At 56.6% G+C, this 15,775-nt stretch overlaps 2 protein-coding genes across 6 annotated transcripts; one reads left to right on the forward strand and one right to left on the reverse strand.

Moving 5' to 3' along the window:
- Positions 1–1,182: 1,182 nt before the first annotated feature.
- On the reverse strand, positions 1,183–7,855 carry LOC311586537 (uncharacterized protein). 5 transcript variants are annotated; one of them, XM_084762617.1, is made up of 5 exons: positions 5,909–7,855; positions 4,749–4,946; positions 4,515–4,582; positions 3,536–4,169; positions 1,183–1,280 (listed from the first exon to the last, which is right to left on the reverse strand). In XM_084762617.1, the coding sequence occupies exons 1-4, from the start codon at positions 5,991–5,993 to the stop codon at positions 4,107–4,109; spliced, it is 414 nt and encodes a 137-aa protein (XP_084618743.1). In that variant the 5' UTR covers positions 5,994–7,855; the 3' UTR covers positions 1,183–1,280; positions 3,536–4,106. The 5 variants fall into 5 exon arrangements, 1 of the variants encoding a protein (XP_084618743.1); XR_014775561.1 differs by adding an exon at positions 5,760–5,808 and having other exon boundaries at positions 3,536–4,946; positions 5,909–7,809; XR_014775562.1 differs by having other exon boundaries at positions 3,536–4,946; positions 5,760–7,808.
- Positions 5,241–14,266, forward strand: ASPHD2 (aspartate beta-hydroxylase domain containing 2). The gene is made up of 4 exons (XM_084762612.1): positions 5,241–5,377; positions 7,938–9,000; positions 12,307–12,420; positions 12,822–14,266. The coding sequence occupies exons 2-4, from the start codon at positions 8,190–8,192 to the stop codon at positions 12,929–12,931; spliced, it is 1,035 nt and encodes a 344-aa protein (XP_084618738.1). The 5' UTR covers positions 5,241–5,377; positions 7,938–8,189; the 3' UTR covers positions 12,932–14,266.
- Positions 14,267–15,775: the final 1,509 nt, after the last annotated feature.

Consider the following 15,775-nt stretch of genomic DNA (forward strand, 5'->3'; position numbering starts at 1 on the left):
CAGTGTCTCTCTCTGAAGCTGGATCGGTCCTCGCATGTCTGCCCCGAGACCCCGAGTTCCCCGGCTTGCTTACAGCCTTGGCTTCTGTCAGGCTGTGGAGTAGGCGCACTCACTCGCTGAGCCATCTCCTCAGTCCTTGCATCCCAAATGTGCTACCTCTGCCTCTCTTACTACATAGCAGCAACTGCCAACCTGAATTTGTATTGATTGGCCTCACACAATATTTTTGCTGTTAATAGCTATTAGTACATATTTTTATACTTTATGTTACAGCAGACACAAATAGAGAATTTGTTCTAACTCAACCGTGTATTACAGGCTGGCCTCAAATCCGTGGCAATCCTCCTGCCTCAGCCTCCTGCAGCTACAGACATTACGCTTTGAAGATATTTCTAGGCTGATGGGTTTTTTTCTCTGGCTTTAACCAACATTTTCCCTCTTCGAGAATTTTGTTTTTCTCTCCACGAAAGCTCACTGCATTAATTTTTTCATACATGAAAAGTGCAGGAACATTTTTAACATGAATCCTACTTTGAAAATGTATCCAGAGCAAAGGGTGTTAAACTAACATCCAGACACTGTCAGAAAAGCATCTTACACTGGGACCTGGGTCTCTCCACACGTGTGCACACACACGCACACACGCATGCACGCACACCACATATACGCGCACGCACATGCACGCACATGCACTACGCTGCCAGTCACACTCCTGCGCTGTCATTCTTTTCACTCCTCCTTTGCTCAGAGTTCTTAGGGAGTCAAATTTTGTCAAAATCATTTTCTGTGTGTTTAAGATGATCATAGGATAGTTTTAAACTGTCGGCAGGACAGGCGGGACGGCTCGGTGCGTAAGTGTGCATGCCACCATGCCTGACAGCCTGAACTGTAGCCTGGGCTTCATAGCAAACCTCTATCTACAAGCAAGTTAAAATTAGACACTGTGGAAAATGCAGGCACCCCCTCTGCCCTCCCCTCCAGTCCTCCCTCCGCCCCGCAGCTTTCCTTGAAATTAAAAGTCCTATGGCTTCAGAACGCCTCCTCCAAGGAATATTTTTTGCATGTATGAACACAAACATCTTATGTAAGGGAACATACATGTGTGCCTCCTACCGGTTCCACAGGGTACACATATAGACCTGTGTGTGCACGGAGGCAGGCGTTGCAGTTACCTCCTTACTTCTGTGAATACACAATGATGAAGGCAACGAATAGGAGAGTTTATTGGGGTCACAGTTCAGAGGGTGAGTCCAGGACCATCATGGCTGGGAGCATGGCAGCTGGGGAAGGGAGGGAGGAAGGGAGAGAGAGGGGAGGGCAGAGAGGGAGAGGAGAGAGAGAGAGAGAGAAGAGAGAGAAGGAGAGGAGGGAGGGAGAGAGAGAGGAGAGAGGAGGGAGAGTGTGTGTGAATGGGTTTGAAACCTCAAAGCCCAGTCCCAGTGACAAACCTTCTCCAACAAGGCCACACCTCCTAATCCTTCCTAAACAGTTCCACCAACTGTGGACCAACATTCAAACATGAGTCCAATGGTGGGGGGGGCATTCTCATGTAAGTCCACACAGAGGGTAAATCGATACCTTAATATAACTGTAGTTTCTTTTTTGTTGTTTTTTGTTTTGTTTTGTTTGGTTTGGCTTTTTTGGTTTTTTGAGACAAGGTTTGTCTGTGTAGCCTTGGCTGTCCTGGACTTGCTTTGTGGACCAGGCTGATCTTGAACTCACAGTGATCCACCTGCCTCTGCCTCCCGAGCACTAGGATTAAAGGCGTGCGCCCACCACTGCCCCGCTGTTTCTTCCCACTATAATGTACCTAGAAAACCTTCAAGGCGCCCATGAACCCATCCCCTCCTTCTCAAAACATTATTATGTTACATCGTGAAAACGCAACTTTTGCACAGTGAAGTGATTGGCTGTTTGTTTTCTTTTGTGTTGTGTTTTGAGACAGGGCTTAGAACCCCCATCTTAACCCCTTAAATTCTGGGATTACAGGCGTGTGTCCCTACACCAAGCGAAGCTGTTGGTTCTTAACCTATGAACACCTGTCATCTTAGCAGATCCTCCCCGTCACATTCCAAAGTGGCCTTGCCAGTTCCCTCAACACACATTCTCTGTTGCCTTACTGTGACCTTGATGAGATGTGTCCTCCTGCAAGCCACGCCCCCCCCAAACACACAGGCACTGCATCTGCAGAAGCAAGGAGCTGGGCGGCCTGCAAGCTCCTATGGCGGTGTGATGATGGGCTGTGCAGGGGCTGTGTAGGGGTGCAGGGGCTGTGTTGGGGTGTAGGGGCTGTGTAGGGGTGTAGGGGCTGTGTTGGGGTGTAGGGGCTGTGTAGGGGCTGTGTAGGGGTGTAGGGGCTGTGTTGGGGTGTAAGGGCTGTGTTGGGGTGTAGGGGCTGTGTAGGGGTGTAGGGGCTGTGTAGGGGTGTAGGGGCTGTGTAGGGGTGTAGGGGCTGTGTAGGGGTGTAGGGGCTGTGTAGGGGTGTAGGGGCTGTGTAGGGGTGTAGGGGCTGTGTTGGGGTGTAAGGGCTGTGTTGGGGTGTAGGGGCTGTGTAGGGGTGTAGGGGCTGTGTAGGGGTGTAGGGGCTGTGTAGGGGTGTAGGGGCTGTGTTGGGGTGTAAGGGCTGTGTTGGGGTGTAGGGGCTGTGTAGGGGTGTAGGGGCTGTGTTGGGGTGTAAGGGCTGTGTAGGGGTGTAGGGGCTGTGTAGGGGTGTGGGGGCTGTGTTGGGGTGTAAGGGCTGTGTTGGGGTGTAGGGGCTGTGTAGGGGTGTAGGGGCTGTGTTGGGGTATAGGGCTGTGTTGGGGTGTAGGGGCTGTGTAGGGGTGTAGGGGCTGTGTAGGGGTGTAGGGGCTGTGTAGGGGTGTAGGGGCTGTGTAGGGGTGTAGGGGCTGTGTTGGGGTGTAAGGGCTGTGTTGGGGTGTAGGGGCTGTGTAGGGGTGTAGGGGCTGTGTAGGGGTGTAGGGGCTGTGTAGGGGTGTAGGGGCTGTGTTGGGGTGTAAGGGCTGTGTTGGGGTGTAGGGGCTGTGTAGGGGTGTAGGGGCTGTGTTGGGGTGTAAGGGCTGTGTAGGGGTGTAGGGGCTGTGTAGGGGTGTGGGGGCTGTGTTGGGGTGTAGGGGCTGTGTAGGGGTGTAGGGGCTGTGTTGGGGTGTAGGGGCTGTGTAGGGGTGTAAGGGCTGTGTAGGGGTGTAGGGGCTGTGTTGGGGTGTGGGGGCTATGTTGGGGTGTAGGGCTGTGCAGGCTGCAGGGACTATGTTGGGGTGTAGGGCTGTGCAGGCTGCAGGGACTATGTTGGGGTGTAGGGCTGTGCAGGCTGCAGGGACTATGTTGGGGTGTAGGGCTGTGCAGGCTGCAGGGACTATGTTGGGGTGTAGGGCTGTGCAGGCTGCAGGGACTATGTTGGGGTGTAGGGCTGTGCAGGCTGCAGGGACTGCCCTCAGCAGGGCAGGAGGGAGATCCATGACGGGCAATTCAGATGCGTTTAGTCCTAATCTCAGCTCCTCCCCCAGCATGGTGGCAGTGTGGCCCCAGTTCTTACCCCCCAGGGTCCGCTCTGCAAATCCTGGACACTCTTTTCTGGCAGAAATCACCCACTAAGGCCACTGGACCTTGACAGAGATTGGGGCTCATTTTCATTTTCTGAGACTCTCAGCAAATTTAAAAAAAAAAAGAAAAAAAGAAAAGAAAAGGTCATAAAGGTCAGCAGAACCGTGGTGCCTGGAGTCTGGCCACTGAACAAATAAAAATTCTTAGCAAACTCGGAGCCCTATAATCACACCGGTCACAGATAATTACAAGGCTCATAGACAATATTAATCCATAATGCGCTGCAGATGGCATAGCCCGGGAGTGGAACACACACGGACGACTATATAGGAAAAAAAAAGTGTTCTTTATGCATGAGTGACTTGGACAAGGCTATATTTGGGCAACTTTCTAAATGTGACGCAGGACACAGGCCCTGTCCTTTCTGCAGCCACTCAGCCCAGCTACTCAGCCCCGGCCGGAGCGGCTTCCTATGCAGCCGTCTATAGCCCACACCTGAGTTCCGCACCCGCCCTGAGCGCAGCACCTTACAGGCTCTCAGTTGCAAACGGTCTACGTCATGTTCATGGTTTGACTGTTTGTTCTTGGCCTGTGGCACCGCTGGAGCCCGCGGGAGGTGGGTCTGGCTGCAGGAAGCAAGCGGTAGAGGTGGGCTTTGAGGGACCGACTGGCCCTACATCACACACTTGCACGGCTGCCATTCTTCCACAACCTTTGACCCATGACGCCAGGTGAGCCTTTCCTCCCAAGGTGCTTTCTGCCAGGTGTTTGGTGGCAGCCCTGGAAAAGAACCTAGGAAGTCAAGGACCGCATTTTGGGTTTTTGCACTAAAATAAAAAGTAAGGGGGAAATGCCATTATTCTATGTCTGGAGTTGTGAGGAGGGCTTGAGTGACAGAGGTGGGGGGACTGCAGGGCGTGGACTGTGTTCTGAGCCAGGAAACAGGGCCTCTGAGGTGGGTTCTGGGCTACCAACTGTAGAAGCGAGAGCTTGGGTGAAGAGCCAGGGGCTTCTGGGACAGGGCCCCCGCGAGGTGAATTCTGAACAAACAAAAAAAAAAAAAAATGAGGATTCTAGGCCATGACAGAGATGCATGCTGGGATTGGAAGCAGTAGGTTCGAGGACAGACACAGATGGGCCGTGGGCTGGCATCCCACCCCACGCTCCCAGACCGCCCATGCACTGTTCCTCGGAGCCCACGCTTCCCTGGGCGCTCAGCAGCGCGGTGTCCCTCTTGCGAGCAGAACTGGCCGCTGCTGAATAGACTGGGCCTCCCTGTGGGCAGGCGCCAGGTCTGCAACGGCTCCAGGCGGCAGCGCCCAGGAGGATCTTCCAGGCTGTTCCATTTGTGATTTCATCCCACGTGTCCGTCCGCGGGGCCTCAGAAGTGTATATGTGTGTATCTGGGGGGGTGGAGGGGGGGGGGAATCCATCACAGCCAAGAAGGGCAAGGAGAGGGGAGGATGCAGAGGGGAGGGGATGCTGAAGGGGAGGATGGGATAGAGGACCGAGCTGGACCCCGGACTTGGTGCGCGTACCTGGCACTTGAAGGGGCCGGACGCGTGGAGCACACCCCCCTCTCATCTGCGGGCACGCGCGGCAGGTGCACGCGCCGGCGGGGGGTGGGGGTCCCGCCCCGCCGCCCCCTCCCCGCTGCCAGGCGCGCGCGGCATTGTGGGAGTTGTGGTCCTCGGGGCCGCGGAGCGCATCGCGGGCGGCACCGGCTCGGCGAGGCTCGCGGCTCCGGCCGGGCGGCGGCTGCGGGCGCGGCAGGGGGCGGCCGCGTCCCTAGGGGCAGTGGCGTCGCCCGGGTCCCCCGCAGCCGCCCGCGCAGGTAAGCGGCGTCTCCAGGGCTGTGGGGCTGCGGAGGACGATGCTCTCCGGGCGCCCGCGCCTGCATCCCGGGCCGGCCCAGGGCCCGCGGTCGCCTAGCACCGGCTGCGTGCTGAGTGCCGCTCGCTCAGGCTGGATCGCGCAGCGCAGCATCACCCCCACTTTCTCTCCTCCCCCTCCTCCTCTTTTTCCAACCTTTTTCTCCATCGCCTTTTTTCTTGGTCCCCGTTCCTCCTCAGCATCACCCACTTTGACCCACCTCCCTGTCCCATGAATTGTCACGCGCCCTACACCTCCTTCCCACTTTTCCAGCTACCCCTCGCCTCACCATCTCCTTCCCTGACTACGGGCATCACCACCAGCGTTAACGACATCGTTCTGACCTCTCCAGGGCCTGTGACACTGGCGGGAGACCGTGAGGAGGGAAGGCCCCTAGAGGGGAAGGCTTGTCTCAGGACAGCTCTCTGGCTTTCTGGTGTAGAGACTAGCAAGCAGCACAGCCGCCTCTGTCCTCCCCTGCGTTGTGCTGTACCTTGGGGGCGCTTTCGGGGGCCGCCTCGCTTCACCTCAGGGTGACCCGAGCTCTTTAGCATCCGAAAGCCTCCTGAGCTGGTCATCTGATCCCGGTTAACTGGGTCAAGTGGAGACTGTCTCCCCAGGCATTCCTTGTGCCAGAAGTTATCTTTGATTGGACTTGAATTTGGCCTTTATTCCCGAGAGCCTGCTGATCTCTGAGGTCTGAGGTCCAGGGCTGTGTGACGCCCATCACCAGTGGGACCAGATGTGTGAAGACAGCCAGCAGTGTGCATCCATCCTTCCTCTTGCTGCCCCTCACTCTACTAAGCCCAGAGTTGCTTCTCTTGTCACAGATCAGATCATGGGTCCCTCCTTGGGTGTAGGGGCAGGCAGCCTTGGCGCTCTTGGGGTTCTAAAGTGAATGGCAGGTCCCAGCTCCCCATTGTAGTGGTGGATTTGGTCCTGCGAAGAGGTTGGGGGTCTTTCTTTGCTGAATCTCTTACTGCTTTGCCTTAGGGAGGCTCGTGTCTGCTTTTGTTGGGAGTGAGGCTGTTCTGAAGAGGGGAAGGAAGGGCTAGTGGCCCAGCAGCAGAGAGCTCTTCCGTGTGTGTGTGTGTGTGTGTGTGTGTGTGTGTGTGTGTGTGTCTGCTTTTGACATGAGCAGGTTGGTGGGAACTCAGTTTCTCCTGTCAGGCACTACCACCAACTCAGTCTCGGGGCATCCGAGGAAACCTGGCTGCTGAAGGCAGCTTTAGTTTCGCTAAGGGAAGGAGGGTGTTTGCTCCAAGAGTCTGAGAACACCGGGTGAGAGTCTCACACGGGATTTCGGGAACCCTGGGCTATCTTGAAGAGAAGTGCAAAGAGACACCTTTCTGGGGCTTTTTCCTAAAGAGGAAGCAACCAGGCCCGATGGTATCACCCGTGGAGGAGGGGCGGGTGAGGAGCTTAACACCCCGGCTCCAGATCTCGAGAAGAAACTGGTTTCTCGGCACCACATTCCTGTACTTTTCCTAGAAGCATAAGAGTACCCATGAATATTCAGTATGCGTGTTTTTTACTTCCTAAACATTATAGTCAAGTGATTCTTTATTCAGCCGGCGCCGGGATGGCGCCAGTAGGTGACTGAGCACCAGAGGTTTTCCTTGAGTCCAGGAGTGGACGCCACCAGTTACTTCGGCCTTTGCCTTCTGCTTGGGGTCAGGTGGGAGCCTTGGGACACTCTCCATCTTCGGCTTGCCTGTTGATCACACATCTCTGGTTTACCACGACTTTACCCGCAGCCAGCTGATGAAGCTTAGAGAGGGGAGGTGCCCTGCAAACGGCGGCAGCATGTGTTTACCCCTGGCCTAGCCATGTCCGCTTTGGTTGTGTCATGCTGTGCTGCATGTTTCCCAGGCCTAGCTGGTCCAGGCGGTGGGAGACACAGTTGTGATGTCGATGTCCCCCATTTGCCCCAAGGGGAGGAGGGAGGACACCGAAATGCTCCCAGCTCTGCTCCTGCAGGTGGTGGCTTTCGGGAGAGCATGGATGCAGCTGTTTGTACCACCTTGGAGAAGGAAGGGTGGACGGAGCGTTGCTGAGAAACTAGGAGACACTTTGGGTCCTACTGGGGTACACTCTGGGTTCTAGAGACCTGGGAGGCACAGTCAGGTTCGCATGGTTGGCCTCCACTTCCCCCAAGCAGGATGACCAGCAAAGCACTGTCATTGCTGTCAGGGGTGGGAAACTGAGTCAAGGACTTGGAAGGCTTTGGCTCTCCCTTTGTAGCCCTGTGGGTAAGGCCGCTAGGTCACCTCCCAGCTGAGCGGCGCAAGCAGCCGCGTGTTGTCCACAGAGGTCACTCCAGGGCACCCGCTTGCTTTTCTGAGGTGGTGTTAGCCAGACTTACAGTGTACTTGAGAAGAAAAGGGGGGCGGGATGGGGTGGGGGTGAGGGTCGCCCGTTGTGATGGCCCCCTCCTGTTTTGATCTTTCCCAAGACTGTTGCTATTTAGGACTTTTTCTCATCACTACTTTCATGATGCTGTTTTCTGGTTTCCATCCCAGGTTTGGACATCATGAAAACCCCTCCACAGTGACTGCTGGCATTTGCTAATGGGACACAAGGTGGCAGCGCCCTCCACCCCACTGCAGTGACTTTTCCTAGCTGGCCCAGTGCTCACCGATGGAGCCCTTGGCAGGAACTGAGGGACAGTGGCAGCCATGCCTCCTCCTAACCTGCATGCTGTGGGTGCCTTGGTGAACCCCAGAGGACTGATCGTCTGAGCCAGCTTCGCTCGGAGTACCGAGTCCCTCAAGATGTGGCTGGAGTGGCTGGTCGCCTGGAGCTGGTCTCTGGATGGCTTGAGGGACTGCATCGCCACTGGCATCCAGTCAGTACGGGACTGTGACAACACAGCCGTCGTCACGGTGGCCTGCCTGCTGCTCCTGTTCCTGTGGTACTGTTACCACGTGGGCCGGGAGCAGCCCCGACCCCACGTGTCCGTCAACTCTCTCCTGCAGGGCGTGGATGCCAACGGGCTGCAGAACGGGTCCATGTACTGCCAGTCACCCGAGTGTGTGCGCTGCTGCACGCACCACGAAGGCCTCAACCAGAAGCTTTACCACAACCTGCAGGAGTACGCCAAGCGGTACTCTTGGTCCGGCATGGGCCGTATCCACAAGGGCATCCGGGAGCAGAGCCGCTACCTCAGCAGCCAGCCCTCCATCCAGAAACCGGAGGTCTTCTTCCTGCCTGACCTCCCCACGACGCCCTACTTCTCCCGGGACGCCCAGAGGCATGACGTGGAGCTGCTGGAGAGGAACTTTCAGGCTATCCTCTGCGAGTTTGAGACACTCTACAAGGCTTTCTCTAACTGCAGCCTCCCGCAGGGCTGGAAGGTGAACAGCACCCCCAGCGGGGAGTGGTTCACCTTTGACTTTGTCAACCAGGGCGTTTGTGTCCCCAGGAACTGCAGGAAGTGCCCCCGGACTTACCGCTTGCTCGGCAGCCTCCGGACCTGTATCGGGAACAATGTTTTTGGGAATGCCTGCATCTCGGTGTTGAGTCCCGGGACTGTGATCACGGAGCACTACGGGCCCACAAACATCCGCATCCGGTGCCACCTAGGTACGTGGAGGGGTCCAGAGCCCCAGCATTTGCCTTCACGGAAGCCTCAAGTATAAGAAGGTGCCTTTGCCTCTTGGGTGCTTTGGTCAGATACCGGCAACACTCAGCTGGGGGCAGTGACACACACCTGCACCCCAAACACTCAAGGGGTGAGGCAAAAGAGTCAAGGCTTGGAGGGCTAGTCTGCATTACATGCATGCACTTGTATGCATGGTATGCTGAGGCTAGAGGTCATGTCTGAATCTTGTTCCTCAGGAGCCCTCTCTCTCTCTGTGACCTGGGGCTCAGTGGTTAGGTTAAGCTGGCTGGTCTCAAGCCCAAGGGGGAGCGGTCTCTCTGTCGTCAGCTCCCCAGCCCTGAGAGTGCAGTGCCTAGCCCGTTCATTGGTCATCTTGGTTGCACCATAGGCGCTTTATGAAACGGAGCCATATCTCCAGCCCCAGCCCCTTTTATCCCCTCAGACTTTGATTCATTCTTCTGTGGTGCCGGAGCCGGAACCCTGAGCACTCACAAGGGCTCTCTGCCACCAGGCCTGACACCTGGTGCCTGGCAGGAAAAGCTCTGGAAGAACTTCAAGGGGGCAGGCATGATAACAGTGGTCTCAGTCTTCCCTGTCTGTAAGCAAGCTGCTGGCCCCGTGTGGCTGCGGGCCACGTGTGGCTTGGGCCGTGGTCAGTATTAACGTTGACCTAAAGTTCTCACTCGACTTAAGTTGGCTGGTGGCTACTGTGCTCTGTGGTGACTGATACAGAACCCCTGGGTTATCTGATGATGACAGAGGTCCCTGATGGTGCCCAGGAGGCTGTGAGAGATGCTTAAGCTTTCTGAGTCACCGTGGACAAATGGCGCCCACTATTCTGGTCACTTGGTTCAGGCTGTAGGAATCTCGAGCACTGCGTGCGTGGCATGGAAATTGAGACCCAGGCGAGGCGGCCTTTGTGTCTAGCCCAGCCGTGAGTTAGCTGTGCCGTGTTGGGCAGGTCACTCTCTTCCTCGGAGCTTCCTCATTAGAGACTGAGGCAGCAGTTCTCCATTGGGAATCTAATAGGATGAGGCCTGTCTCAGGGTGGTCACCAGAGCTAGGTGCAGAGGGAGCTGCGGGGACTTCATAACTCTGTGGCATCTTCTTCCTGGTGGATGGTGACAGAAGGCCCATGACAGTGGCCACGGCCTTGCTGGTGAGCACGCTAGAGCGGGCGTGCTGACCTGGGCGGCAGCTGTAAGTGGGGGTGCTGGCTGGCTTCAGAAGAGGAGGGAAGCGGAGGATGAGTGTCCTGTGCAGGCTGTGGTGGGGTTCCCCAGTGCACTTTGCAGGAAGCCTGTGCCAGTTGCTAAGTCTCCCACCCCCTCTCGCCCCAGCAGCTCTGTTCCCTCTGCTCTCTGGGTGAGGATTCTGGGTAAGGTACTGTTTGAACTGGTGGTGTCAGTGCTGAGGAGGCTGCTGGGGGGCGGGGAGGGGGCGGGGAACTGACAGGCAGGCAGATGCTGGAGTCTGGATGCATGGGCAGCTGCAGGGCTGGGCAGGGTCTGAGTCTCCCTAGGCCTCATTGCCTCTCTGCAGAATGGACACCCAGCACCAGTGCTGTGGCGAAGTCTGGGGACACAACTCACTAAGTGGCCATTTGGCGTAGTGCCTGGCAGGCTCCTCAGCGTGGCAGTGGCTCTCATGACTACACGGTGCTCTGTAAGGCACAGCCTCTGCCCCAGTGGACCATGTGGGGCTCTGGAGGCCAGCAGATCTGGACGCAGGTCCTCACTCATCCTCCATTGTTGGGCCCTGGAAGCTGAGCTCGTCTCTGAAACTGGGGGGTTGGGGGGGGGGAAGCGCTCGACTCTTTCAGGGCTGAGGAGCAGAACTGCGTAGTTTATGCATGTGAACTTCTTGGCAGGCAGAGGCCGTCACTACCAGCAGGTAGGCTTTGATCCACACAGTGGCTTTGGTTAATAAACCCTTGGCCAGGATCCATCAAGGGAGCTGGGCTGCAAACAGAGCTGGAAGGCTGAGGTAGGACAGACCGGGTGGGAGCGAACGGTAGGCTTGGGCCACAGGCTGGGGCTCGAGGCTGACGGCAGTGGGAGTGAAGTGTTTCCTTTGAGAGGTTGCTTTGTGGAAGCCTTTGATTTATACGGTGCTGGCATGGACCTGAGGGCCATGCATGCTGGGCCAGCGCCGAACCACTGAACTTCATCCTCAGCTGCTGTGCTGTTCAAAAGCTTCGGGATACAGAGGAGGAGGAGGATGTGGTAGGCATCAGGTGTGTTGAGTCTGCAAGCTGGGAGAAGGTCAATCCAGGCTTGGACTTTCCCGTGTTACCATACATGCTGTGTGTGCATGCGCGTGTAGAATGTGCACATGTCGCCGTAGCCACTCTGTTCTCAGGCCAGCTAGTAACTTGCAGTTAATGAGTCTCTGATGGCCTGGGATGCGGCGGGAAACTGTCCTTTGCAGATGTCCTGCTGTGAGGTGGCAGTGCATGGATGGAGCCTGTTTGAACACAGCACCCCTGGATTCCTGTGGGCTCCAGGGTTAATCGTCAGGAGTTCCCGAGGTCGTGAGAGCCTCAACTATTAACATAAGCCAAAGAGTCTAGGACCCAGCCAGACCAGATGAAACCGGCAAAGGAGGAATCTTGCTGAGGACCTAGTCCCCTGTCCCTAGAAAGAATGACCTGTCTGCCGGGCCATGAGGACCAACCCATATGCCGGGTGGCTTTTGGAGAACAGAAAGGGGCTGGGGAGATGGCTCGGTGGGTGAAGGTGCTTGCCTTGCAAGGCTGATCTCCGGAGCACACTCTGCTACAATTGGATCCGATGGAGGCATCTTCTCAAGTGAAGCTCCCTCCTTCAGATGACTCCAGATTCTGTCAAGTTGGCATAAGACTAGCCAACACAGAGGGTGTGGAACCTGCTGTGACCTCCTGTGGTAGAAGGGTCCATTTTTATTTATTTTGGTTTTTCATGACAGGGTTTCTCTGTATAGCCTTGATTGTCCTGGACTCGCTTTGTAAGCCAGGCTGGCCTCGAACTCACAGAGATCTGCCTGCCTCTGCCTCCTGAGTGCTGGGATTAAAGGCGTGCGCCACCACGCGCAGCCTGAAGGGTCCATCTTATTAGTTCCCACGCGTGACCCAGTCCCCAAAGCTCCCTAACACCATCACCTCCGGGTGGTCTCTCTCTGAATTGTAGGTCACAGCCAGCCCACAGCGTGGACTCCGGGGCAGTGTGTGGAAGGCCGGAAGCTTTCCAGAGTTTCCACAACTCCCTACCCTACCTTTTCTCAATCCTCTGTTCTCCCTCCTCCTGCAGGTCTGAAGACTCCCAATGGCTGCGAGCTGGTGGTGGGGGGTGAGCCCCAGTGCTGGGCAGAAGGCCGATGCCTGCTCTTCGATGACTCCTTCCTGCACACTGCGTTCCACGAAGGTAGGAGTTGCCTCTCCCAGAGCTTGCCCGCCCGCTTGCTGCAGGAAGTCCTACACTGTCCCGAGTCACCTCCCCATGTGGGCGGCTGGCATCACAGGTGACAAGCCATCATTAGCCCACATGACCTAAAGGCCATCTCACATTCAGGGTCACTCTCCGTGTCAGGCATTCTGTGGGTCGGGACAACAGCATCCAGACTCTGCCCACTGTGACAGTCTCACTCCCCTCTTCTGTTTCTTCTTTACCTACCTTGCTCTCAGGCATGGGAGGCCCCACGGACATTCCCCATCCACCCAGGAAGGGGAGGTCTCCCCATGCCCGCCCGCTCGCCTGCCCTACAGCTCAGGCCATGTTGAGCTGCGCCAGGGCTAACCTGACCCCCTTACCCGCCTCCTCCCCAGGTTCCGCTGAGGATGGCCCACGGGTGGTCTTCATGGTGGACCTCTGGCACCCCAACGTGGCAGCTGCCGAACGGCAGGCCCTGGATTTCATCTTTGCCCCGGGACGATGAGGGTGTTGCCTGGGCTGGAGCCAGGCTGAGCGGAGCCTGGGTAGACTGTGGGGCAGCCCACCCTGACCCACACTGGAAGCATGAATGGCTTCCTGCCACCGTGGGGTGGGCGTCTTTCCTTCGGTTACTGGGGATATCCTAGGTTTCTTTCCCCTTCCAGTTACTTGCTGGGACTTCTGGCCTACTCGTGTGTCCTTTTGGCAGTGACCAGAGACTGTGTGTCCCTCCCGTGTCACTTTGCTACCTGATGTCTTCTCTGTGTTCTGGAATAGAGTAACCAAATTGGCCACCTGTCTAAATGTAATCATCTCAAACTTACGTAGCTGTGAGAACAAACAAGGCAGACCACCACAGACCAGGAGCCATTGAGCCCAGCAGCTTGGGCTCTGATGCTGGGGTTCTGAGGACCCTTCACAGTCCCGGAGCAAGAGGTGGTCTGCAGCCCGTGTACCCGGTTAGGTTCATTAGGGGCTTACCAGCCGCCGTCAGGGTGGTACGGCAGGACAGGCCCAGGGAATCCATTGTTACCGCTGTCGCCCAAAGTCGGGCAGGCCCTGGTGGTTGTGACCAGAGCCTTTCCTTTAACCACAGCCAGTGAGGGCTATCCAGTGATAGCCTTGACTGTCCTGGACCCCTTAGCTCACTGCCTATAGAAGCCTACTGCCGAGCCAGGCTTGACGCATGCCGCTGCTGTGGTTTTGAGTCTGCCAAGCGTGGCAGGAACCGTGCGGCGCTGACCCTCTGCCACCAACCACGTGACCAGTGTGCCCATCTTGCTTTGGAGCCTGTTATCTAAGAGTTGACATTTATGGATGTGAGTAAACGGTTCAGACTCGGAGACAGGAGAGGGTCATCCCCACGTCTGTCCACACAATGACCCAAGGCTATGGGTGTGAGGACACCAGAAGGGCCACAGACCTGGCACTGGTTCTCGTCCTAGTGTGAAGGCCAGCCAGAGGCCCTGAGCCAGCTGATGCCCGCGTGTAGTGAGCCAGCCAGTCTCAGGACACCGGCTGGGAGTGGCGGCCCGTGGGCGTGGCCCAGAGCAGGATGGAATGGACAGTTTGCCTTACGTATGGGTCCAGCATCAGGTCCAAGTGCAAACCAGTCACCTTGAGGAGTTAACTTGATGAAGTCAGCCCGTGGGAGGGAAAAGCTCCCAGGATGCTTTTCTACTTAGAGCTGGGGGCGGGGGGCCTTCTGGCTCCAAAGCTTCTGCACTCGGGGTCTCGGGAGAGACCCTCAGGTGCATGATTCCCACATATCCCGACTGTGCCCACCACACACCAAGGACATGGGTGGGGAACAGGGAGCAAATAAAGAGCTTGCCCACAAGTGATGTGGTCATGTAGCCTGTGAGAGAAGGCAGGGCCTGGGTGGCGAGGAGTGATGGGCTGGTGTGGGGATGTGGCTCTTGGGTTTCTGAGTCGCATCAGGTAGATGGCTGAGGCCACATGGCCATCTTGATGGGGAGGACTAAGATGTGGCTCAGGGTGGATCACAGGCCTAAGCATGCCCGAGGGCCCCGGTTCCATCCCCACCACGTATGGTGAGTAGGTGTGGGTGGGAACAGGCAGCAGGGCCCTGTGATGTTAAGTCAGCTCAGATGGTAAAATGGACAATATTCGTAAGAATTAAAAATTCTTACATTTTCCTGAAGGGGGAAAAAAAAAGTCTTTAAGAAAGCTGGACTCAGGCTCAGCTCCTGAAGTTCACTGCCACGTCCCCTTTCCTAGCCTCACATGGTTCCCCTGCAGATAGGCCCAGTCCCTGAGGGAAGGAGCAGGAGCCGGGCAGGCATGGGATTCCCCCTGCATCGCAGAGCCACAGACGCCTGAGAAGGGGCACAGGAGGGAAAGCTGCTGCTTTCCCCGTAGGAGCAAGCACAGCGATGGGAGCCAGGTTCCCCGGAACAGCCTGATTGGACTGCAGGGTGTTGGCACCCATGCCCAGTGCCAGCCCACAGCCACACTGGATGCTGCACCAGGACAGGAGCAGCGCTCTCTCAGGGCCGAGATGCTCCTCGCCCTGCTCCAGGTGCACCACTCACTAAGCAGTTTTGGGGGTCATTTCTGTGTGTCTCTAGGACCGCTGGAGGTGAGAGAGGAGTGGAAGCAACCCCATGCCTCTCCAGCCAGTACCACAGCAGTGACTTGATCAGCTCAAAGCCCACCATCAGGTCCGTAGACCCTAACTCCCCCCCTTCCTGCCCATCACTGTCTTTGGTGACAGTTGAGGCAGGTCTTTGGTGACCCACCCCGACCCCCACAGGAGCTGTGTTCTGGGGTGGAAGCAGACCAATCTAGATCTCAGAATTCACTGCTGTTGCGGCTTCAGCAGCCGTGGGTGAGGGTCACGGACTGTAAGGCACAAGCCATGTTCTATGTGATAATGGCCCCGGCCTCTACAACGGCCAGTTTGCAGTTCTTGTCAACAGAATCCTGGACGCTGTTTGTATGTTTGCTGTTTGCAGTGCTAACCCAGGATCTTGCACGTGCAAGCTAGCCGAACACCCTACCGCTGAGCCACCCTGCAAAACCCCACTCTCCGCCATGGGTTTCAGGTCTGGCAAATCTTAATTTGAGGGCTGGACCCTGACCTAGGCCTGACCAACCAGTCTCCTGAATCCCTATCCTGGCCAGGCGTGGTGGTGTGCACGCCTTTAATCCCAGCACTTGGGAGGCAGAGGCAGGCAGATCGCTTCGAGTTTGAGGCCAGACTGGTCTACAAAATGAGTCTAGGACAGCCAAGGCTACACAGAGAAACCCTGTCTCGAAAAACCAAAAAATAAAAAGTAAGAAAAAGAATCCCTATCCTGCTGGGTCGGTTTTGGGCACATGATCC

Source organism: Acomys minous (assembly GCF_964271855.1).
Source record: "Acomys minous genome assembly, chromosome: 16".
NCBI lineage: Eukaryota > Metazoa > Chordata > Mammalia > Rodentia > Muridae > Acomys > Acomys minous.